The sequence below is a fragment of the Anguilla rostrata genome, chromosome 1 (genome assembly GCF_018555375.3).
Source record: "Anguilla rostrata isolate EN2019 chromosome 1, ASM1855537v3, whole genome shotgun sequence".
Lineage (NCBI taxonomy): Eukaryota > Metazoa > Chordata > Actinopteri > Anguilliformes > Anguillidae > Anguilla > Anguilla rostrata.
In genome coordinates this window covers 84,310,354-84,337,048 of record NC_057933.1, presented here as the reverse complement: position 1 = coordinate 84,337,048, position 26,695 = coordinate 84,310,354, and the positions used below count along the sequence as shown (strand labels likewise).

At 50.3% G+C, this 26,695-nt stretch overlaps 1 protein-coding gene across 1 annotated transcript in view; it reads right to left on the bottom strand.

Annotated features, from left to right (window-relative positions):
* The window catches only part of LOC135248951 (CUB and sushi domain-containing protein 1-like), a 238,486-nt gene that overhangs the window by 11,905 nt on the left and 199,886 nt on the right, over positions 1-26,695 (bottom strand). Inside the window, exons 42-55 of the mRNA XM_064324101.1 lie at positions 26,429-26,617; positions 24,756-24,933; positions 23,666-23,811; positions 23,403-23,483; positions 22,006-22,119; positions 17,938-18,126; positions 17,321-17,467; positions 14,934-15,122; positions 13,064-13,249; positions 11,598-11,792; positions 9,913-10,086; positions 9,162-9,335; positions 5,627-5,800; positions 925-1,113 (exon numbers count right to left, since the gene is read on the bottom strand). Of these exons, the coding sequence (XP_064180171.1) occupies positions 925-1,113; positions 5,627-5,800; positions 9,162-9,335; positions 9,913-10,086; positions 11,598-11,792; positions 13,064-13,249; positions 14,934-15,122; positions 17,321-17,467; positions 17,938-18,126; positions 22,006-22,119; positions 23,403-23,483; positions 23,666-23,811; positions 24,756-24,933; positions 26,429-26,617 (2,325 nt within the window). The remainder of the gene's footprint in view (positions 1-924; positions 1,114-5,626; positions 5,801-9,161; positions 9,336-9,912; positions 10,087-11,597; positions 11,793-13,063; positions 13,250-14,933; positions 15,123-17,320; positions 17,468-17,937; positions 18,127-22,005; positions 22,120-23,402; positions 23,484-23,665; positions 23,812-24,755; positions 24,934-26,428; positions 26,618-26,695) is intronic.

Here is a 26,695-nt window from a genome sequence, read left to right as displayed (position 1 = left end):
AGACAGGAAACAGACACAATGATAATCAGACAGGAAACAGACACAGTGATAATCAGACAGGAAACAGACACACAGTGATAATCAGACAGGAAACAGACACACAGTGATAATCAGACAGGAAACAGACACAGTGATAAATCAAGACACGGAAATCAGACACAATGATAATCAGACAGGAAACAGACACAGTGATAATCAGACAGGAAACAGACACACAGTGATAATCAGACAGGAAACAGACACACAGTGATAATCAGACAGGAAACAGACACACAGTGATAATCAGACAGGAAACAGACACACAGTGATAATCAGACAGGAAACAGACACAATGATAATCAGACAGGAAACAGACACAGTGATAATCAGACAGGAAACAGACAGACAGTGATAATCAGATAGGAAACAGACACAGTGATAATCAGATAGGAAACAGACAGACAGTGATAATCAGACAGGAAACAGACACACAGTGATAATCAGACAGGAAACAGACACACAGTGATAATCAGACAGGAACAGACCAATGATAACAGACAGGAACGACCATGATATCGACAGGAACGGACACACAGTGATTAATCAGTGGAACGACACACAGTGATATCAGACAGGAAACAGACACAATGATAATCAGACAGGAAACAGACAGACAGTGATAATCAGACAGGAAACAGACACACAGTGATAATCAGACAGGAAACAGACACACAGTGATAATCAGACAGGAAACAGACACAATGATAATCAGACAGGAAACAGACAGACAGTAATAATCAGACAGGAAACAGACACACAATGATAATCAGACAGGAAACAGACAGACAGTAAGCACACAGTGACGGAGCAGACACACAGAGGGTGGGGGGGTGGGGTGTTGTTAAGAGGGTGCAGTACGCAGACGGACGGGACGGGGGGACTCACGGAGGCATTTGGGTTTGGAGCGGTCCCAGGTTCCGTCCCCCTGGCAGGACAGGGAGGCGGTGCCCAGCAGGTAGTAGCCGGGGCTGCAGGTGTAGGACACCGCCGTCTGGAAGCTGAAACGCAGCGGGCCGCTGGGGAGGACCTGCCGAGCACTGTTCTCCACATACCCAGGGTCTGCGCAGCTCACAGCTACAGGAACACACACACACACCCAGGGTCTGCGCAGCTCACAGCTACAGGAACACACACACACACACATAACCAGGGTCTGCGCAGCTCACAGCTACAGGAACACACACACACACCAGGGTCTGCGCAGCTCACAGCTACAGGAACACACACACACACCAGGGTCTGCGCAGCTCACAGCTACAGGAACACACACACACACCAGGGTCTGCGCAGCTCACAGCTACAGGAACACACACACACACACATAACCAGGGTCTGCGCAGCTCACAGCTACAGGAACACACACATAACCTGGGTCTGCGCAGCTCACAGCTACAGGAACACACACATAACCAGGGTCTGCGCAGCTCACAGCTACAGGAACACACACACACACACATACCCAGGGTCTGCGCAGCTCACAGCTACAGGAACACACACACACACACACATAACCAGGGTCTGCGCAGCTCACAGCTACAGGAACACACACACAACCAGGGTTGCGCAGCACAACTACAGGACACACACACACACAACCAGGGTTTGCGCAGCTCACAGCTACAGGACACAACACACACATATACCAGGGTCTGCGCAGCTCACAGCTACAGGAACACACACACAAACCAGGGTCTGCGCAGCTCACAGCTACAGGAACACACACACACACACCAGGGTCTGCGCAGCTCACAGCTACAGGAACACACACAACAACACCACACACAGGGTCTGCGCAGCTCACAGCTACAGGAACAACACACACACACCAGGTCTGCACTGCGCAGCTCACAGCTACAGGAACACACACACAAACCAGGATCTGCGCAACTCACAGCTACAGGAACACACACACACACACACACACACACATACCCAGGGTCTGCGCAACTCACAGCTACAGGAACACACACACACCTGTTACACACCACACACACACACACACACACACGCACACACACCAGGGTCAGCGCAGCTCACAGCAACAGGAACACACACATAACCTGGGTCTGCGCAGCTCACAGCTACAGGAACACACACACACACCAGGGTCTGCGCAGCTCACAGCTACAGGAACACACACATAACCTGGGTCTGCGCAGCTCACAGCTACAGAACACACACACACAACCAGGGTCTGGCAGCTCACAGCTACACGAAAACACACACACACACCAGGGTCTGCGCAGCTCACAGCTACAGGAACACACCACACAACACACACCAAGGGTCTGTGCAGCTCACAGCTACAGGAACACACACACACACAAACCTGTTCGCAGCCACACACAGAACACACACATACCAGGGTCTGCGCAGCTCACAGCTACAGTAACACACACATAACCAGGGTCTACGCAGCTCACAGCTACAGGAACACACACATACCCAGGGTCTGTGCAGCTCACAGCTACAGGAACACACACACACACACACACACACACACACACACATACACCAGGGTCTGTGCAGCTCACAACTACAGGAACATACACACACACACACACACGTTACACACCATACACACACACACACACACATAACCAGGGTCTGTGCAGCTCACATCGTGGGCCACATCGTGAAGCATTTAACCATGAACATCAACACACAGGTCATCACCCAAGGACAGGTAGCAAGGTGTGAAATGTGCTCGGAGATTATGTGTCTGCGTGTTAATCGAGTGTTAAACAAACAATGTGCCAAGCGGGTCTGCTGCTAATGAGCCTGCCGTTAAAAAGAGGGACTGTTAAACAGAACAGGTGTGAAAGTGAAGATTGTTCAGGGAGTCAGGTTTTACACACTTGGTGTTAAGACTTAGCCAATCTCACACTCCATTGCAAAATGGAGCAGTTATCAAATGTTGTGGGTGCTCAGTGTTGAGTGTTGGTAAATGGTAAATGGACTGCATTTATATAGCGCTTTTATCCAAAGCGCTTTACAATTGATGCCTCTCATTCGCCAGAGCAGTTAGGGGTTGGGGTTAGGTGTCTTGCTCAAGGACACTTCGACATGCCCAGGGCGGGGTTTGAACCGGCAACCCTCCGACTGCCAGACAATCGGTCTTACCTCCTGAGCTATGTCGCCCCTTAAATGGCGTTAAATGGAGTGGGTGTTAAACAGGTACAGTGTTAAATGGAGTGGGTGTTAAACAGGTACAGTGTTAAATGGAGTGGGTGTTAAGCAGGTACAGTGTTAAATGGAGTGGGTGTTAAATGGAGTGGGTGTTAAACAGGTACAGTGTTAAATGGAGTGGGTGTTAAACAGGTACAGTGTTACATGGAGTGGGTGTTAAACATGTACAGTGTTAAATGGAGTGGGTGTTAAACAGGTACAGTGTTAAATGGAGTGGGTGTTAACAGTACAGTGTTAATGGAGTGGGTTAAACAGGTACAGTGTTAAATGGAGTGGGTGTTAAACAGGTACAGTGTTAAATGGAGTGGGTGTTAAACAGGTACAGTGTTAAATGGAGTGGGTGTTAAGCAGGTACAGTGTTAAATGGAGTGGGTGTTAAACAGGTACAGTGTTAAATGGAGTGGGTGTTAAACAGGTACAGTGTTAAATGGAGTGGGTGTTAAACAGGTACAGTGTTAAATGGAGTGGGTGTTAAACAGGTACAGTGTTAAATGGAGTGGGTGTTAAACAGGTACAGTGTTAAATGGAGTGGGTGTTAAACAGGTACAGTGTTAATTGGAGTGGGTGTTAAGCAGGTACAGTGTTAAATGGAGTGGGTGTTAAACAGGTACAGTGTTAAATGGAGTGGGTGTTAAGCAGGTACAGTGTTAAATGGAGTGGTGTTAACAGGTACAGTGTAAATGGAGTGGGTGTTAAGCAGGTACAGTGTTAATTGGAGTGGGTGTTAAGCAGGTACAGTGTTAAATGGAGTGGGTGTTAAACAGGTACAGTGTTAAATGGAGTGGGTGTTAAACAGGTACAGTGTTAATTGGAGTGGGTGTTAAGCAGGTACAGTGTTAAATGGGCAGATTTGGGACAGTGCTCAGGCAGCTCACAGAATCATGAATAACTCACAGAAGCTTGATCTCCGCTGACTGCACCGCCATGGAGCCACTGATCCAGAATAAGAGGCTTAATGATGACATGAGTGCGGTGTAAGACCCAAACACGCCACCGCGCATTACCCATAAACCCCCTCTTCGTCATTATAACAGCAATAAGCCTTTTACTCCACAAATTAGGAAAGGAAAATGTCATTACCAGGAAAAAAGGAAAAATAAATTCTGTTTGACTGAAGTTAAGCAGTAGTTTAATCTTCTTCTCAAACAAACCACCCAAGGTAGTCTGCGTCTGCTGTCGGCATGGCGACATGGCGTGCAGTTGTGTGATGCCGGAGGAGAATGGGGAGCGACTGGGCCAAACATTACACACGCACGCACACACACACACATGCACACACGCACGCACGCACACACGCACGCACACACACACACACACACACGCACACACACACGCACAACACACACACACACACACACACACACACCACACACACACACACACCACACACACTCTGACACACACACACTCACACTCGTACACACACACACACACACACAACACTCGTACACCACAACACACACGCAACACCACCACACACACACACACACACAGTGTCCAGAGAGGTTTCAGAAACTGAAGCGGTTCTCTCCGTGGCTGAATAAAACATTCAAACGCGAGTCTGAAATTGGGTCCTGGAGAGAAATCACCATGGCGATTTGAAAAGGTGAAGCGTGCGGTTCTTCCCAGTGATTCTAAGCACATCTTAACTCTGCTTAAAAACCCACAGAAGGCCGAGCGAGCGGGCCTCACACAGCAGAGAGAGAGAGAGACGTTTCAGAGAGCTGTCAGATAGAGCCCGTCACTGGGAGATAAAGCACCATCGTTCCTAGAGCCATCCTTCCAAAAGCACTCCCCACCTGACACGCCCTGAGAGAACAGGTCGCCATGGAGATGCGGGTGCGATAGGCTTGTCAGGCTTAAATGTTACAGCCCATCCAATCTGCCAACCCCGCGACCTGCAGTTATCACTTAATAATTAAATCACTCATTTCAATTCCTCACTTTTCTCTAAAGGCCACATAAGCCTTATCTACAGGACAGCAAAAAGAGCCTTCAATACACTGTGGCTGCTTTAAGCAGGTCACACACACACACACACACACTCACACACACACACACTCATACACACTCAGACACACACACACTCACACACATTCACTCACACACAGACACAAACCCTCACACGCACTCACACACACACACACACACACACACTCACACACACTCAGACACACACACACTCACTCACACATGGACACAAACCCTCACACACACACACACTCACACACAGACACAAACCCTCACACACACACGCACTCACACACTCAGACACACACACACTCACACACAGACACAAACCCTCACACACACACGCACTCACACTCACACACAGACACAAACCCCCACACACACACGCACTCACACACACACACACACACACACACACAGTGCTCACTTTTACAGGTCGGTAGAGAGTTGCTCCATTGGCCGTTGGGCTGGCAGTGGGATGTGAGCGCCCCCTCTAGGCTGTATCCGGTGTTGCACACAAACTGAACAATGTCGTTGAGGTTGAACTTGGCGCCATGGGTCATGCCATTAGTGGGGTTGCCCGGGTGACCACAGGTAATGGCTGTGCAGAAACAGATAAAGACAAACAGACAGTAAATAAACAGAGCGGGGGCCATACAGGAGAGCACAGATTCCGAAAACGCAGAATAGGGCAGGGTTCCAACCGTGAATCTACGTCGGTAGTTTCTCACCATTTCACACTGATTCTGATAATGGCAGCAATGAGATCGCTACTGTGAATGAGGTGCTTGTAGGGCGGAGGAAACCTACAGGACGGAGATTCCAGGAACAGGGTTGGGCAGCCTGCCTAGCTGTTGAAGAGGGTGCTTTGTTAGGTTTGGAGTGAAACCCTACAGGACGGTAGATCTCTAGGTGTTGAATGAGGTGTGCTTTGTTAGGTTTGGAGTGAAAACCTACAGGACGGTAGATCTCCAGGAACAGGGCTGGGCAGCCCTGCTCTAGCTGTTGAATGAGGTGTGTTTTTTTGGGTTAGTGAAAGCCTACAGGACGGTAGATCTCCAGGATCAGGGCTGGGCACCGCTGGAGCAGGATTAGCAGGACTAAACGTTACAGAAAGTTTCCCCAAAAATGTGTTTTTCAGACGCGTGTTTATTTCATGCGAGGCTCTCAGAGGCCAGATCCCCGCCTCAGGAGCGAAGCTCTGACGAGAAGCGGAGGAAGCAGGTAAACCACCGCAGCAAAAAATCAATGCTGCAGCACCTTAATAAAACATAAATACCCGGGAAACCGCAGCCAGAGCCGTCCAAATGCAAGAAAACTGCATTGATTAAAGTTCTGAGGGAAAATGAGAATTTACTGGAGTGTAAACAGCCAGGTCCTAATCTTAAAAGAGTCGGAAAGAGATTATCCCCAAGAGTCAACGTAGGAACACAAATAAATAATGTCTGACATTAATAATCCATCACCCTCTAAACTGGGAAAATGCCAGAGCTGATGGAAATAGGAAATTATTGAAAATTCTTTATCTCCTTACAAGATGAAATTCATATCCTGACCCGTCGTTTAATAGAAACCAGAACAGTATCTGCACAGCGGGGCACGCTGAGGTCAAGTAACTACAGAACTTTCAGAGAGAGGGAGAGGGAAATAGAGGGAGGGAGGGAGGGAGAGGGGAGGGAGAGGGAATGAGGGAGGGAGGGAGGGAGAGAGAAGAGGGAATAGAGGGAGGGGGAGGGAGAGAGAGGGAGACGGAATAGTGGAAATAGAGGGAGGGAGGGAGAGAGAGAGGCAGAGGGAAATAGAGGGAGGGAGAGAGAGAGAGAGCGAGAGAGACAGACAGAAAGAGGGAGGAAGGCAGAGAGAGGGAGAGAGAGAGCGAGAGGAGGCAGAGAGAGGGAGGGAGAGAGAGGGAAGGAGGGAGAGAGAGAGAAAGGGAGGCAGAGAGAGAGCTAGAGAGACAGAGACAGAGAGAGGGAGGGAGAGAGATAATGAGAGAGAGAGAAGGGGAGGCAGAGAGAGGGAGGGAGAGAGAGAGAAAGGGAGGCAGATAGAGAGCGAGAGACAGAGACAGAGAGAGGGAGGGAGAGAGATAATGAGAGAGAGAGAGAAGGGGAGGCAGACAGAGAGAGAGAGGGAGGGAGAGAATGAGAGGGAGAGCTAAAAGCAGCACATGGCCAGATGCAGCTCAGAGACAGCGTGAGACAGGGGAAGGAGGCGTGATGTGATTTCAGAAGCAGTTTATCCTCCTCCCCAGAAAGAGGGACACGGAGGTGAGGAGCAGAGGGGCCGGCCCCCGCCCCTCCCCCCACCCCTCCCCCGCGGTGGACTAATACACGAGACAGCAGAACATCAAGGACAAAAATTTCATCAAGCTTTTAAAAGCGGGCGGCTGTTTGTCTGAGTAATTAGCGCTCGGGTGGAAATGCACTCCGGGGTAATTAAGAAAATATGTACAGCCAGTGCTTCTGCAAAACGCACTTCCCTGGAAGTGGAATGTAAACTGTGACCTGCTCATTTCTGAAGCAGTCAGCTGCGTCTCACAATGAGACAACGCTGGCAGACTCACCGGCCTGGATGCCGATGGTTTGGTGTATTTCCTTAAAAGTGGCAGCATTACATATTTAAAATGTTAAACCACATTTAAGAACCAAAGCTTAAAGCAATCTTCATTAAAAAAAAATCTAAGATCAGTTTCCAATAAAATAATCAGCAGAACAAGTAGAGAAGGTCAGCAAAGCTGTTCTCAGGACTGAACAGCTTCTCGCCCGTCAGGGGGGGTGGGGGGTGGGGGGGAATCAGGACTAAGAGACCAGGACACGCAGAGGATACAGGTGAGGGGCGGAGCTTTGTCCCAGGTGAGATGGGCTGTGACAGAGAGCAGGTAGGGGGCGGAGCTCAGTCCCAGGTGAGATGGGCTGTGACAGAGAGCAGGTAGGGGGCGGAGCTCAGTCCCAGGTGAGATGGGCTGTGACAGAGAGCAGGTAGGGGGCGGAGCTCAGTCCCAGGTGAGATGGGCTGTGACAGAGAGCAGGTAGGGGGCGGAGCTCTGTCCCAGGTGAGACGGGCTGTGACAGAGAGCAGGTAGGGGGCGGAGCTCAGTCCCAGGTGAGAGGGGCTGTGACAGAGAGCAGGTAGGGGGCGGAGCTCTGTCCCAGGTGGAAGGGCTGTGACAGAGAGCAGGTAGGGGGCGGAGCTCAGTCCCAGGTGAGATGGGCTGTGACAGAGAGCAGGTAGGGGGCGGAGCTCAGTCCCAGGTGAGATGGGCTGTGACAGAGAGCAGGTAGGGGGCGGAGCTCAGTCCCAGGTGAGATGGGCTGTGACAGAGAGCAGGTAGGGGCGGAGCTCTGTCCCAGGTGAGATGGGCTGTGACAGAGAGCAGGTAGGGGGCGGAGCTCTGTCCCAGGTGAGATGGGCTGTGACAGAGAGCAGGTAGGGGGCGGAGCTCTGTCCCAGGTGAGATGGGCTGTGACAGAGAGCAGGTAGGGGGTGGAGCTCAGTCCCAGGTGGATGGGCTGTGACAGAGAGCAGGTAGGGGCGGAGCTCGTCCCAGGTGGAGGGCTGTGACAGAGAGCAGGTAGGGGGCGGAGCTCTGTCCCAGGTGAGGGGCTGTGACAGAGAGCAGGTAGGGGGTGGAGCTCAGTCCCAGGTGAGATGGGCTGTGACAGAGAGCAGGTAGGGGGGGAGCTCGTCCCAGGTGAGATGGGCTGTGACAGAGAGCAGGTAGGGGGTGGAGCTCTGTCCCAGGTGAGATGGGCTGTGACCAGGAGAGCAGGTAGGGGGCGGAAGCTCTGTCCCAGGGAGATGGGACGTGACAAGAGCAGGTAGGGGGTGGAGCTCAGTCCCAGGGAGGGCTGTGACAGAGAGCAGGTAGGGGGTGGAGCTCGGTCCCAGGTGAGATGGGCTGTGACAGAGAGCAGGTAGGGGGCGGAGCACAGTCCCAGGTGAGATCGGGGGGTACTCACGGACACACACGGGGGGTCTGCCGGACCAGCGGTGCTGCTGCTCACAGATGCGCACGGACACACCGATCAGCCGGAAGCCGGGGCTGCACTGGTACACCACGCTGCCCCGGTAGTTATAGTTCTCCCCCACCACCTGCCCATTAACCAGGGGCTCAGGAGGACCGCAGTGTCCCACTGAGAACACACACAGACACACGTACACACACACACACACACACACAACCACACACACACGCACGCACGCACACACACGCATACACAACCACACACGTACGCACACACACATACACACACACACATACGCACACACGTACGCACACACACACACACACACACACATACACACACACAACCATACATCCACATCCCCTACAATCTACCCCACACACTCCCATCAACCAGGGCCAGAGCACCGCAGCCCACAACACACACAACACACTACCACACACACACACACACACACACACATACACACACACGTACGCACGCACACACACACAACCACACACACACACACACATACACACACACACACACAACCATAACCACACACACACACACACACACACACATACACACAGAAAAGGGGGAAAAAAGATGGTGTGTCAGTGCAGAGCAGTCATGCTCGAAGCGGATCTGGATCAGAGCAGATCAGACTGGATCAGACTAAATCAAGCCGGATCAAACCGGATCAGAACAGATCAGTGCGGATTGGGCCAGATGAAGGCAGATCAGCCTGGGACAGGCGTACCCAGGCATCGAGCTGGTGCTCCACTCCACAGGCCGTTGGACAGGCACTCTCGCACCTGTGCCCCCACCAGAGTGTAGCCGGTATTGCATGAGAAGATGGCAGTGGCTCCATACACCGTCAGGGTCCCAATCTTATTCCCATTGACTGGAATTCCCAGAGTCCCACAGGAAATAACTGCCACAGTGAAACAAGGCAACCATGAACAAACAAGAGAACGGCCACTTCAGGAGAGAATAACATCAGATTCAACAAACAAAACACACTTCAGCTTCAACAAACAAAACACACTTCAGCTTCAACAAGCAAAAAACACTTCAGCTTCAACAAACAAAACACACTTCAGCTTCAACAAGCGAAAAACACTTCAGCTTCAACAAGCGAAACACACTTCAGCTTCAACAAACAAAACACACTTCAGCTTCAACAAACAAAAAACACTTCAGCTTCAACAAGCGAAACACATTTCAGCTTCAACAAACAAAACACACTTCAGCTTCAACAAACAAAAAACACTTCAGCTTCAACAAGCAAAACACACTTCAGCTTCAACAAACAAAACACACTTAAGCTTCAACAAACAAAACACACTTCAGCTTCAACAAGCGAAAAACACTTCAGCTTCAACATGCAAAAAACACACCAGCTTCAACAAACAAAACACATTTCAGCTTCAACAAACAAAACACTCAGTCACAGGATTCAGCTAACATGCAAAAACAATCGTCAACAACAAACACATTCAGCTTCAACAACACACGCTTCAACAAAAACACAGAATGTGCCAGCTGTGATAAAATTCCTAACACATCACCTTCAACAAACAAAAAACATTTCATCTTCAACAAAGATCATTTCAGCTTCAACAAACAAAAAAACTAAAACACAGTACATGTCGACTTTGATAAAAGCGCAAACACTTCAGCTTCAACAAAGCCCCAAAACTCATAAGCCATGGCAAACAGCAAAAACATATTTTCAGAGCCTGAAAACTCATCAGCCTCCCCAGCGTTTATAGTATATAATATTAACTTCAATAAATGCAGCCATACCTGCCCATCCACCCCCGCCCCCTCACCCCACCGCCACGCACATTAATAATACAGCGTTATTTGTTTAATATCAGGTCACTGGCTGGGGAAAAGGAATTATTTGCATTCCGTGTGTATTTTGTCAAAGCAGACATCCCTGGGCCAATCCTAGAGTGTAGCACAGTGGGTAAGGAACTGGGCTTGTAACCGAAAGGTCGCAGGTTCGATTCCCGGGTAAGGACCCTGCCGTTGTACCCTTGAGCAAGGTACTCAACCAATTGCTTCAGTATATATCCACTGTATAAGGATACAATGTAAAATGCTATGTAAAAGTGTGTAAGTCGCTCTGATAAGAGTGTCTGCTAAATGCCTGTAATGAAATGTAATGTATATTTAACTACACTGGCATCCCCAGCAGATTGGTCACTGGTGTAGCAGGGGAGCAGCTGGAGGCAGACCAGCCAATGAGAAGTTCATAATCTGCATTTCCTGACTGTTACAGCCAATGAGCACCTGCCTATGCGAATGTGCTGATACAACCAATGAGAAGCTGATAGTGTTTACTAACTTTTACAGGCCAGCCAATTAGAAACTGACCATGTGCACTCACTTTTACACTTTTACAGCCCATGAGAAGCTGACAATGTGTATACTCACTGCTACAGGAAGGTCTAGGGTTTGGGTAATCCCATGTCCCGTTGGCTTGGCAACGAATGACCCTCTGACCCCTGTAGTAGTATCCGGGGTCACAGGTCAGCATCATCGCCGCGTTGAACTGATTGTGGGTGCCGTAGATCAGCCTCCATCTCCCATGGTGCACTGAGGACAGGCCAATGTCAGGGCAGGTCACCACTGAAACGCAAGAGGTCAAAGGTCACAGCAGAGCCATTCCATTAGCTAAAACCGGAGCTGAAGTGCCCTAGGTTTCCTGTCCCACGGACTTCAGAAATACACCTCAGCCGTGTCCAGCCACAGAGCCTGTTATTGACACAGTGGACCGCCGGTGGCAGAGGGCAGCGGGCCGTGGAAATAAGCAGCTCCCCCGCTACTCCTCACTGCGCTACACAAACTGAGCCTGCGTTTATCCTCAGATCTACGGCATCTGCGGGCCAGTTCATTTCTCACAGCCTTCACCTTGCGTTATTTCACAGGACTGCATTAACTTTAAAATTTGCCATCGTTAACAGCCAAGCCACGCTTTATTTATACCCGACACACTCGGTTAGATGCAGAGACTGCACGGCCTGGCGCTTCCCTGCTAATTACATTACATCCCAGTATTTAGCCCACACGTTCATCCATTGTGACTTACACAGCTTACGTTTTATTAACAAACAGTCCGTCTGTACTCTTGGATGTTTAGCAGAGGTAATACATGGTTAAGTAGATTTGCTTGTGGGTAACAGCGGTGCCCCTGCTGGGAATTAAGCCTGCAATCTCCGAGCTGCAAGCACAGCTCCCTAAACGTCATGCTAATAGGCTGATAAAGACCCTGTTCCTTCGCACACAGAAAGTTTGGATGCAGGTCTTTTCTTTCACTCACCCTATAAGGACTTATTAGGGTCTAAATTATAAAAAAGGTTTGTTTTTGAAGCGTCGATATTGTGTGATGCCCCCATGACCCCCAAAGCCACTCCTCTCTCTGCACTGACGCCATGGGAACCGCCTACAGTCGTACACTAGAGACTGTGACTTAGCAGGATGAGCCACCCAACAGTCTTCCACAGACCCTTTGATGGTTCCCTATTGGATGGATTTCCTCTCAATGTTCAGTCCAATCAGGGATATTGGAATACAGATGACAGTCCTAAAGTCACCTTTCTCAAAAATAGAGGAGGATCACAGAATACATTGGTAACAACCAATAGAACGACACCAGTGGTGATTAGTGGATACATTTTGGCTACATCCTGGTCATTCCAAAAGAGAACCTTTAAGTATTGCCAGACCATATCCACCAATCACACTCGACATTATTCTACTGGCTGTTACCAACACGTTCTGTGATTGGTGGAGCTGCTCATTGTATGTTCCATGAGTGAAGTGACATCACAGCAGTCTTGTTCTGGAGACCTATCAGGAGGAGTTCTTGCCCCCCCTCCTTTGTATCCACTCAGACTCACCTGTACAGGGGGGCGGGGCATCGCTGGGACTCCACCTCCCAGTTTCCTCGCAGACGATGGACGGAGCGTGGCCGTCAGCCAATCGGAAGCCTGGGTTGCAGCGGTAGAAGGCTGTGGAGCCACAGGTGTAGTCCTGGCCGAAGACCGTACCGTTCTCCGGAGCCAAGGGCATGCCGCAGGACACCACTGCAGGGACAGAGCACCACGCCCAGCGGCATTATGGGTACCAAGATTCACCAACCAGCGCATAGGAATCAGGTTCACCACACCCAGCGGCATTATGGGAATCAGCGATTCACAACCCGATTATGGAATCAGAATTCCCCATGCCCAGCGCATTTGAGCAATTATGGATATCAACACACAGCGCATAGAATCGCAGATTTCACCACACCCAGCGGCATTATGGGAATCAGCGAGATTTCACCATGCCCAGCGGCATTATGGTCGCAGAATTCACCAGCCGCTTATGGAGAATCGTCGATTCACCATGCCCAGCGGCATTATGGGGGAAATCTGGCAAGATATCCTATCTCTACATCACACGGATGGGGTAATGAAACCATCTGCACCAGCTATCAGCCCATCCCGATGATATGAAGATCAGCTAATCTGACTGCACGGCGGTGAAGAAGGAGGCTGTGTCTGCATCCCACACAGTCCTGAGGGGAATATGAAGTTTTATTCCGTTTTATAAGGTAATGCTGAAGCCTGTAAGTAACTAAACTTGCAGCTGAAGAATACATGCTGCAGATTACACTGGGGGATTCTGGGAAGAAGTTTAATGCGAGGTCTCGTGTATGGAGACTGTGCACACACAGATGAGGGGGGGGGAGGGGGGGGGCTGCCTCCATTTAAAATCATTAAACTGAAAATAAAGTGCCAGAGGCCAGGGGCTAAGAGCTACTCTTATTCCCTTGTTAATAAAAACCTAAATTACAAGAAAAGATTTTGCTCTGCTATAATCATTCGTCTGGTGACCAGCCCAGCAGCGCCTATTGATTGAATTTCATAACTGAGTGAAGTAACAGGAGTGTGTAACGTGTGTGTGTGTGTGTGTGTGTGTGTGCGTGGGTGTGTGTGTGTGTGTGTGTGTGTGTGTGTGCGTGTGTGTGTGTGTGTGTGTGTGGTGTGTGTGTGTGTGTGGTGTGTGTGTGTGTGTGTGTGGTTGCGTGTGAGTGGGTGTGTGTATGTGTGTGTGTGTGTGTGTGCGTGTGAGTTGGGTGCGTGGGCTGTAGTGCGTGTGTGGGTGGTGTGTGGTGTGTGTGTGGTGTGGTGGTAGAGAGGGGTGGGGTGTGTGTGGCGTGCGTGCGTGTGTGTGTGTGTGTGTGCGCGTGGGTGTGTGTGTGTGTGCGTGGGTGTGTGTGTGTGTGTGTGTGTCGTGGGTGTGTGTGTGTGTGTGTGTGTGTGTGTGTGTGTGTGCGTGCGTGCGTGCGTGCGTGTGTGTGTGTGTGTGTGCGTGCGTGTGGTGTGTGTGTGCGTGGGTGCGTGGGTGTGTGTGTGTGTGCGTGGGTGTGTGTGTGTGTGTGTGTGTGTGCGTGGGTGTGTGTGTGTGTGTGTGTGGGGGGGGGGGTGTGCGTGACTCTGTGCACTAATGGATATGCTCTCAGTGTGCCTCAGAAAGCTCACTCAGAGGGTGGAGCCTTAGCTGGGCTGGGGGGGTAGGTAGAGAAGGGGTGGGGTGTGTCTGAGAGGGCTGTTTCACTTAGTTGGGGCGGTAGTGGGTGGGGTTTCCCACCTTGGTGGGGCAGCAGTGGGTGGGGTTTTCCACCTTGGTGGGGCAGCAGTGGGTGGGGTTTCCCACCTTGGTGGGGCAGCAGTGGGTGGGGTTTCCCACCTTGGTGGGGCAGCAGTGGGTGGGACCTCTTACCCTGACAGAGAGGTGTTGGGGCGCTCCATTGGTACAGGCCCTGGGGTGTGTGGCTGCAGGTAGCGCTGCTCTGTCCAATCAGGTGGAAGCCTGGGTCGCAGCTGAACTGCAGGGTGCTGCCGGGAGCGCTGCCTGTCACGCTGTGGACCGAACCATTGTTGGGGGGCGCGGGGGGGCTGCAGTACGCCGCTGTGGAACACAGGGGTTTTTTTTCCTGTTTAATCCCCAAATTTATCCCGTTTGGAGCAACAGTCACCAGCACACATCGCTGCAACCTCTGCAACATGCACATGGGTTCGCTCTCAAAACAAAAACTTTGTAATAATTTGCTGACAAATGAGAAAAAAACAGTAATTTATTCCACTTGTCAATAAATTATTTTACATCTCTTTTCAGTGCAGACAAACTCTGTCAGGTACACATACTTATCAAAGCAGTTTTTCTAGCCGGGAGAGTGAAATAGATTAAATATCAAACCATGGGGCCCATCCACACACTGGAACAGAGCCTTAACAGATACCATATCAAAACCCCTGTTCCATATAAAAGAATTTGTATCAATAACGTGTATAATGAAGCTCGCCTGTTATCAGCATGAAATTAGACCCGTAATTGTAGATTTAATATTAAGATTAGAAAGTGTTAGCGCTGATGAATCAGGGAGAGCAAATTATATCAGTGGAGATCATTCCATTTGTGCTGGTCGGGGTAATTAAACGGCAGACTCATTTAGAACGGAATCGGAGAACCCAAGTTTCGCCCGTCCCGACGGCGGCGCCGATCGGCGCCTAATTGGATTTATGAAGGGCGAGAGGCGGTCCGGGGGCCGCTACCGACGCGGATCAGACGCTCGGAGCGGAGAAACGGCGCGGGGGGGGGGGGGGAGGGGGGGGGGGGCGAAACCTGATCACATTCCTCATCAGCGAAGCCACATTATGGCTCCATAAAAATTAAAAGTCTGGGGACGGGCGAGGAAGTGGCGGAACGGATTCTTCGCTCCGTGACTGACGGCCCCCGGGGGGGTGGGGGCGGTCGGGTGGGGGGGCTTCAGGGCTCTGAAGGTCCCTCTACTGAGGTCATATGAGGACAGGGGGGTACGGCAGGAAACAGGAAATGTGAATGTATTCTACACTTCGCTCCTTCCGTGTGTAAATCAGGGAGGAGGAAAAGGAGGAACACTTCATGCTGAATGAAATAATGGACCGAGGCAGAAGTGGGACTGTGAGGGGGACCAGGCCGGCAGAGACACGGACGCATTTTACTCCTGATTTGTTCTTCCCAGGGCTCCACGAGTGAAAGATCACACAAGAGGAAGCAGGTGGAGGCGTAAGGTCGCCAGGTTGAGTGTTAGAGGAAGCAGGTGGAGGTGTAAGGTCGCCAGGTTGAGTGTTAGAGGAAGCAGGTGGAGGCGTGCGGTTGCCAGGTTGAGTGTTAGAGGAAGTAGGTGGAGGTGTAAGGTCCCCAGGTTGAGTGTTAGAGGAAGCAGGTGGAGGCGTAAGGTTGCCAGGTTGAGTGTTAGAGGAAGCAGGTGGAGGTGTAAGGTCGCCAGGTTGAGTGTTAGAGGAAGCAGGTGGAGGTGTAACGTCCCCAGGTTGAGTGTTAGAGGAAGCAGGTGGAGGTGTAAGGTCCCCAGGTTGAGTGTTAGAGGAAGCAGGTGGAGGTGTAACGTCCCCAGGTTGAGTGTTAGAGGAAGCAGGTGGAGGTGTAAGGTCCCCAGGTTGAGTGTTAGAGGAAGCAGGTGGAGGTGTAAGGTCGCCAGGTTGAGTGTTGAGAGAATGCAGGTGGAGGTGTAAGGCCCCCAGGCTGAGTGTTGTGAGAAAGCCCGTCTGTGGTACCGGAGAAAGAACGTGTTCCTCTGTGAAACCTGTGCCACAGCTTTCAGGCCAACAGGTGAAGATTTTGTCTTCTGGTTAAGTTTGGGAACTGTCACTTTACGACGGGAGATCAGGGGAGCATAAAAAGCCAGATGGCCGTGGTGTAGGCGTGTGGGAGAAATGTTTGGCACGGTGGAAAGAAATATTGAGAATAGAAAGGTGCTGCATATTCATTGCTGTTCCCAGATTCAGGCATAGATCTCAATCAACTTCTTTTAAAATTCTTTTAAAACAGGCCAAAAACTGGTGTTGCTGTACACTTTAAAGCAAACTGAGAGGAGCAGACCTTCCTCAGCTGACCAAACGGTAGCCAATGAGGAAGATCAGAAAGAATTTAAACTGGACGGTGCATTGAGGTCAGGTCTCCAGTGTCTGAGGAGACTATGGACTCTATAGGTATGTGTGATATTAACTCTATTCAAGAGCTTCGAATATTAAAAAAGAACATGTTTGATTTCCTCATTTGCATAACACTTGTGATGTCCCATTGTGATGTCACAGACGGCCACTGACCTGAGTAGCGAATCCGGAAGGCCTTGTGGCCGGAGGCGTGGTCTGAGGTCCAGTGCAGGAGGACGCTATTGGAGGAGCTGGTGACGCTGAGGGGGGCGGAGTAGTTCCCGCTCAGCGTGGCGAGCAGCGGGCTCTGGCGGGAGGGGCCTGCGGGGCACAGGGGCACAACCTCAGCCAATCACACGCACACAGGGGCACAACCTCAGCCAATCACACGCACCCTGCGATGTCCCAGCCAATCACTGACCACACGTATGCCATGATTAATTATATTAAATGTGTACTATACTATGGACTACTGGTGATCCCTGTCAGCAGTCATTACATCTTTACCTCAAGTCTGTCTATCTATGTATTTATCTATACTCATCTATCGATCTATCTATTCATCACTTACTCAAACTATGAGACCCATAGCCAAGCTACACAGAGATGACCACACGCACGCACACACACACACACACACACACCACACACACACACACACACACAGACACACACACACACACACACACACACACACACACACACACACACCTTTGCGGCATGCGCGCTTATATGCAGTAACGATGTGCATCTCTCCTCACTATGGTCCCGTCAGGGGTCACATGACTCACCGTCGAAGATCTCCATCTCGTCCACCTGGTGGCTGGTCTGAAACAGCTGGACGTCCAGGGACACGTTGTAGCCCAGCTCCACCTGCAGGAGCCAGGAGCAGGTGTGGAACTGGGCGGAGGCCAGGGCTGGGGGCTGGCTCAGGATCAGCCCTGCGGAGTCCGTCAGAACCTCACCGGCCGGGCACGGCACTGCAGCGGGTCAGAACCATACAGAGATTCAGAACCGCTCAGAGAGTCAGAACCGCTCAGGGAGTCAGAACCACTCAGAGTCAGAACCACTCAGAGAGTCAGAACCACTCAGAGTCAGAACCATTCAGAGTCAGAACCACTCAGAGTCAGAACCACTCAGAGAGTCAGAACCACTCAGAGTCAGAACCACTCAGAGCCAGAACCGCTCAGAGAGCCAGAACCGCTCAGAGAGTCAGAACCACTCAGAGTGTCAGAACCATACAGAGATTCAGAACCGCTCAGAGAGTCAGAACCACTCAGAGTCAGAACCACTCAGAGAGTCAGAACCACTCAGAGTCAGACCCGCTCAGAGAGTCAGAACCACTCAGAGTCAGACCCGCTCAGAGAGTCAGAACCACTCAGAGTCAGAACCACTCAGAGAGTCAGAACCACTCAGAGAGTCAGAACCACTCAGAGTCAGAACCGCTCAGAGAGTCAGAACCACTCAGAGAGTCAGAACCACTCAGAGTCAGAACCACTCAGAGTCAGAACCACTCAGAGAGTCAGAACCACTCAGAGAGTCAGAACCACTCAGAGTCAGAACCACTCAGAGAGTCAGAACCACTCAGAGAGTCAGAACCACTCAGAGTCACATTAGCAGCGACTGATACATATAACATAACATAACATTAGATAACATTATATAACATAACATAATGAGGAGAACAGGCCATTCAATGCTCGCCAGTTCCCTAACTAAATCAGTGCTCTGATTACCTACAGAATAGATAGTATCTAACACCATATCAAGACTGGTCTTGAAAATCCCCAGAGTTTCTGCCTCTACTATGTGACCTGGCAGGCAATTTCACACATTGATTACTCTGTGTGAACAATTTCTTCATAATGTCTCTACGGAATTGACCTTTTGCTAATGTCCTTTTTTGTCCCCTCATTCTACTAACAGAACTCAGCCTGAAGAATCTCTTGTAGTTCACTTTGTTGGTCCCATTTATGAATTTAAGAGCCTCAATCAAATCACCCGAGTCAACTTTTACTATGCCAGAAGAGATTAAGCATCGAGGGGAGATGTAGTGTGCACTTTGTGTTAGAACAGTAGGACTAGTGGAAATGCAGCGCGCACTCTGGGTAAGACTGAAGGAGATCTGGCAGGGTAGTGTGCATTGTGAGTTAGGGCAGGATGACAGTGCTCGTAAGGCAGTGCTTTTGTGAGTGAAAGGCTGGTGATATAAGATATTCTGGAGCAGGGCCATTGCTAAGCCGGTAAGTAATGCAGAGCCACAGGAGATAATTAGATCAGAGCTGGCCACGCCTCCAGCCAATGAGCACACAGCACACTCTGTACAGCGAGCTCAGCCCCACCCCCCTCAGCTTCAGTCTCCCAGCAGGGTGACCTTGAGCTAGCCAAAGCGCTAACGAGGCCCCCCTCCAGGCCTGCGGGGGGGGGGGGACTGGAACCCCAGACACCGGCCTATTGTGTCTCTTCACTATACTCGCAGGCACCACACCAACCCAGACCACACCTAACACACCAGACCAGCCAGAACCACACCCAATCACCCTAAACCACACCCAGAATAACACTCTAAACCACACCCAGAATCACACCCTAAACCACACCCAGAATCACACCCTAAACCACACCCAGAATCACACTCTAAACCACACCCAGAATAACACTCTAAACCACACCCAGAATCACACCCTAAACCACACCCAGAACCACACCCAGAATCGCACCCTAAACCACACCCAGAACCACACCCTAAACCACACCCAGAACCACACCCTAAACCACACCCAGAACCACACCCAGAATCACACCCGAAACCACACCCAGAATCACACCCTAAACCACACCCAGAATCATACTCTAAACCACACCCAGAATCACACCCTAAACCACACCCAGAATCACACCCAGAATCACACTCTAAACCACACCCAGAATCACACTCTAAACCACACCCAGAATCACACCCAGAATCGCACCCTAAACCACACCCAGAATCACACCCTAAACCACACCCAGAATCACACTCTAAACCACACCCAGAATCACACCCGAAACCACACCCAGAATCACACCCTAAACCACACCCAGAATCATACTCTAAACCACACCCAGAATCACACCCTAAACCACACCCAGAATCACACTCCAAACCACACCCAGAATCACACTCTAAAGCACACCACAATTCACACCCAGAACCACACCCTAAACCACACCCAGAATCACACTCTAAACCACACCCAGAATCACACTCTAAACCACACCCAGAATCACACCCTAAACCACACCCAGAATCACACTCTAAACCACACCCAGAATCACACTCTAAACCACACCCAGAATCACACCCTAAACCACACCCAGAACCACACCCTGAAGCACATCCAGGACCCAACCCTGAACCACATCCAGAACCACGCCCTACAAAACATGCAGAACCACACCCTAAACCACATGCAGAACCAAGCCTTGAACTACAGTCAGAGAAACACATACTGTAGCTCCATGACTTTAGTCTGGACCATGGACAGCACCAGAATCTTTGTCTGTGTTGGGATTTGTGCTTTCTGTAATGTGTGTGTGTGTGCTTGTGTATCTATGTGTAAAAGACTTATTTATGATAATTATGTTAATCTCCCTTTACTGGCAAGGGAACAGAGATGCAGATAAATCAGGAATCATCCTTAAATCCCAGTGATGGGATGATGAAGGTGATGGGATGATGAAGGTGGAGGTGAGGCTGCATCAGGATGCGTATCAACAGAGCCAGAGAGAGCATGTAATCATACTCCTATTAATGAACTCTCAGACTCTCACCAACAACACTTCTACCGCACTGCCCTGACCTGCTAATAATAATGCACTGCAGTTCTACAGCGTTATTCACGATGTCAAAGATATTCCCAGTGGTGATTATCCGCCATAATCATCTATTACACGCTGGCCTACATAATTTTGTACCAACTACTCATTTGTTATCTTGAGTGTGTTTATAGTTTCATAGCTCTAATGGAAAATTGATTTTTTAAAACATGCGCAATGCTGGTGTTCACTTTAAATCCAGGTGTCCCAAAATCCCCATTCTGCATGAGGCTGTTCTGCACCATAACTGTGCAAATTTAACACCTTCACTGAATCTGTCTGACCGTGTCCATTTCCAAAGCACAGCCACACACATATACACACACACCTACACACAAACACACACCTACACACAGACACGCACACGCATTCACCTGAAATCTCTCATCTCACACACAGAAACACACAAACACGCACAGACACACACACACTCACACACACACACATACACACTCTCACACACACACACACACACACACTCACACACACACACACACACACACACTCACACACACACACACTCACACACACACAGACACACACACACTCACACACACACACACTCACACACACACAGCACACACACACGTCGACACACACACACACACACACACACACACACACACAACACACTCACACACACACACACACACACTCACACACACACACACACAGAACAGACACACACGCACACACACACACACACACTCACACACACACTCACACACACACTCTCTCTCACTCACACACACACAGACACACACACACTCAGACACACACACACACACACACACACACACACACACACACACACACACACACACACACACACACACACTCACACACACACACACACACACACACACTCTCTCTCACACACACACACACACTCACACACACACACACACACACACACACACACACACACACACACACACACACACACACACGCAAACACTGACACACACACTCACACACAGAAATAAAGACATATGACCCACCCTCACAGGAAGGAGGCGGGCCCTGGAACTCCAGGTGAGTACCCAGCCTGCAGGTGAGGATGTTGTTGCCGGTGAGCTGGTACCCAGGCAGGCACTGGTACCGCACCATGTCCCCTGTGGAGGACACACAGTGGAGTCGGTCAAACACTGGGCAGATCAGCATGCTCTGTTACTACACCTGCCAGTACACCCGCTTTACACACTGTTACTACACCCGCTTTACACACTGTTACTACACCTGCTGCACACACTGTACTGTTACTACACCTGCCAGTACACCTGCTTTACACACTGTTACTACACCTGTTAGTACACCTGCTTTACACACTGATACTACACCTGCCAGTACACCTGCTTTACACACTGTTACTACACCTGCCAGTACACCTGCTTTACACACTGTTACTACACCTGCCAGTACACCTGCTTTACACACTGTTACTACACCTGCCAGTACACCCGCTTTACACACTGTTACTACACCTGTAAGTACACCTGCTTTACACACTGATACTACACCTGCTAGTACACCTGCTTTACACACTGATACTACACCTGCTAGTACACCTGCTTTACACACTGATACTACACCTGCTAGTACACCTGCTTTACACGCTGTTACTACACCTGCTGTACACACTGTTACTACAACTGTCTTATACACTGTTACTACACCTGCTTTACACACTGTTACTACACCTGCTGCACACACTGTTACTACACCTGCTCAGTGATTCAGAATGAAACTGCTTTGTAAACCGTGTAATGGATTATAGGACCGACCAGCCCCCGTGTGAGCAAAATGGGCAGGGCAGGGCAGGGCAGGGCAGGGCAGGGTACACCCAGCCAAACCCGCCCCGCCCCGCCTCCTCTCAGACTCTTAATTAACTAACACAGCAGATGCATGTGCTGATGAATACATTAACTGCAGGGTCAAGAACAATCAGAAACGACTTCTTTTGTTTGTATCATTACTGAAAGCCATCCGGTTAAATTATTCACTGCACGTTCAGAGCCTCTTGTTCTACACTCAATGCATATTAAAACACGCTGAGGCGTGTTGAAGCGTGTGTACATTACGTGTTCAATGCTATTCTGCACGCCACAGCATTGTCCTGAAGCTGCTATTACACTGGACCCAAGGATGGAGAACACAGCCTTAGCTGTCCAAAAAAACGGCCATTCGGTAAAGAAAGGTAAGGTGTGGCAGGGTAAGGTATGTTAGGGTAAAAGAAGATAAGCTAAGATAAGGTAGGTTTAAGATAAGAAAGGTTAAGATAAGGCTGTACACAGGTTATGTGCATGGAGGAAGGTCTAGCTTTTCACAGATAAGTTGTCCCAGCGTTGTTATAACGTTGAGCACAGGGTGTGTGCATGGAGAAGGCAGACTGACTCACCCATCCTGAAGTCCTGGCTGCCCAGAATGAGCTCAGCATTGGGGACGGCGGGAGGGGGCAGGCAGTACTGCAGCCTGTAGGCTGAGAACACAGGGGTTTCACACCTTATACAGAGTTACAGAATGTGTGTGGGTATGCGAGTGAGTGTGTGTGTGTGTGTGTGTGTGCATGTGTGTGAGTGAGAATGTGTATGGGTATGCGAGTGAGTGTGTATGTGTGTATGTGTCTGTGTGACACACACGTGGCAGGTACAAGGTACATACCCTGATAGGAGATCCTGAAGAATCCGCCCCTCTCTGTGTCGCTACGGAAACGAATGAGGACCTGATTGGAGGTGCTGCTGGGCGTGGCCCCCAGCTCCCCCCCAGGGAACACAGCCAGCCTGCGGGCCGTCTGCTGAGCTCCATCCCTGTGGGGCCAGAGCAGCCTGGCTTACACCTGCTACACCTGTTACACCTGCTACACCTGCTACCCCTGCTATACCTGATACACCTGCTATACCTGTTACCCCTGCAATACCTGTTACACCTGCTATACCTGTTACACCTACTACACCTGCTACCCCTGCAATACCTGTTACACCTGCTATACCTGTTACACCTACTTAACCTGCTACACCTGCAATACCTGTTACAACTGCTATACCTGTTACACCTACTACACCAGCTACCCCTGCTATACCTGTTACCTCTGCTACACCTGCTACACCTGCTACACCTGCTATACTTGCTACACCTGTTACCACTGCTATAACTGCTACCCCTGCTATACCTGTTACACCTGCTACACCTGCTATACCTGTTACCCCTGCTATACCTGTTACACCTGCTACACCTGCTGTACTTGCTACACCTGTTACCACTGCTATAACTGCTACACCTGTTACACCTGCTACACCTGCTACACCTACTACACCTGCTACACCTGGTATACCTGCTACACCTATTACACCTGCTACACCTGCTATACCTGCTATACCTGCTTACACCTGCTACACCTGCTTCACCTGCCATACCTGCTACACATGCTTCACTTACTATACCTGCTACACCTGCTTACACCTGCTACACCTGCTTCACCTGCTTCACCTGCTACGCCTGCTTACACCTGCTACACCTATTACACCTGCTTACACCTGCTACACCTGTTACACCTGCTACACCTGCTACACCTGCTACACCTGCTACACCTGCTACAGCCGCTACACCTACTACACCTGTTACACCTGCTACACCTGCTACACCTACTTATACCTGCTACACCTGCTTCACCTGCTTCACCTGTTACACCTGCTACAGCCGCTCTCTGGCACTGTGCAGAACCAGGAAGACAGCAGGAAGACCAGGCCCTTACCACACCGTGATGACATCATGGGGTCCATGCACCTGGAGCACGGTGACATTGAGCAGCACCCCCATGCCCGTTGTCACGGTGACCAGCCAGGTGCAGTCGGCCGGGCTGGGGTAGTCCTCAGGGAAGCCCGGGGAGAGAATGACCCCCTGGTCCGAGGTGACGTTGCCCCCGCAGGTCGCTGTGGGAATTACAGGAGAGGGCGTCCCATGAAAATGTCCATTTTTTCTGATTCATTATTATTTTGGATAGAGTACAAGAAACAGGAAATGCTTGGCTTCTATTATTACATTATTCATTTTAGTAAATGAGCAAAAAGGCAGACAGTGGGGTGGGCGGGGTTACTGGGACAGCAGGAGCGTAAGCTTGCCTCATGAGGGTGACATTTTCGGGGGTGTGGGATCGAATGCAGTATGAAGACAGAGAGGGCAGCTCCCCTGTATTTTGAGGTATGAGATGTCTCATATATTAAATTACGCGGGTGATATTTTGGCTGGTGGCCGTGCTTTCCACTCCCTGACCTACTTCAAACAGCCTGTTTTTCACAAACAGTTTTCTGAAGGACCCTTAAAGGGGTCATTTCTGAATGCAGGGTACATTACCCAACACCAGTTCTGTTTGTTCAGAAAGGCAAAAGAGCTGTCTGCACAGAGCAGCCCCCCCAGCATGCCCCCTCCCTCCAGCCCCCAGCCCCCCCCAGAAACACACACGCTGGCTTTCATCTGCCTTATTCTCAGGAAAATTGCTTGTTTTCTTCCTCCGAATATCACTGCAGCATGAGATTAGGCTCCCAATCTGAGGTCCATTTGAGACGCCCAGACAGCACACGGGCTAACCCTCTCCAGCACCAGCCACAGCATGCTTTTATTATGGCACCACCCAAAGCATGCTTTTATTCTGATACCAGTCACACACGCTTTTATTCTGACACCAGCCACAGCATGCTTTTATTATGGCACCACCCAAAGCACGCTTTTATTCTGACACCAGCCACAGCATGCTCTTATTATGGCACAACCCACAGCATACTTTTATTCTGACACCAGCCACGGCACGCTTTTATTCTGACACCAGTCACAGGACACTTTTATTCTTACAATGAGGTGTGCTTCACACCCCCTCCCCAACATCAGGAGAATGAGAGGGAGAATAATGCTGGATTCTGTGTCAGTGTTGAGCAGGATTTACAGTGCGTCAGTCCTCCACTCAGAGCTCATGCAGTGCTGTGTGTTTCTGCAGAGACAGAGTGCTGCTGGAGATGGGAGATAAGGGCCATTCAGACCCAGCTATGGGGCACTCAACATTATCTGCTTCAGAACAAAGCTTCAGCTAAGAGGCTCTCAACATGATCTACGTCAGAACAAAGCTTCAGCACTCAAGACACTCAACATGATCTGCTTTGATGAAAAACTACATCTAGTTAACCTGAACTTCAGCCTGATCTACTTGACTTACCCCCAAACTCAAGGATCAGCTTAATGTGGGCGTGTCATATCTGAGGAAGGGGGCGTGTCATATCTGAGTATGAGGGTGTGTCATATCTGAGGAAGGGGGCGTGTCATATCTGAGTATGAGGGTGTGTCATATCTGAGGATGGGGGCTGTCATATTTGAGGATGGGGGCGTGTCTTATCTGAGGAAGGGGGCGTGTCTTATCTGAGGATGGGCGTGTCATACCTTCACACCTGGGGAAGGGGTGGTCCCAGCTGCGGGTGGTCCCATGCTGGCAGGTGAGGAGGGCGTGGCCGGTGAGCGTGTACCCAGGGTGGCACTGGAAGGAGATGGACTGGCCCACGTTGTACCCAGAACCCACCACCACCCCGTGCCCAAACGGCTCTGGGTCCGGGCATTCCTGCAGCTCATAGGCTGGTGGGAAGAGGCCAAGCAGCCAATCAACCAATCAGCTCAATCCAGGTAAAAACAAGTGAACCAATCACTGACAGT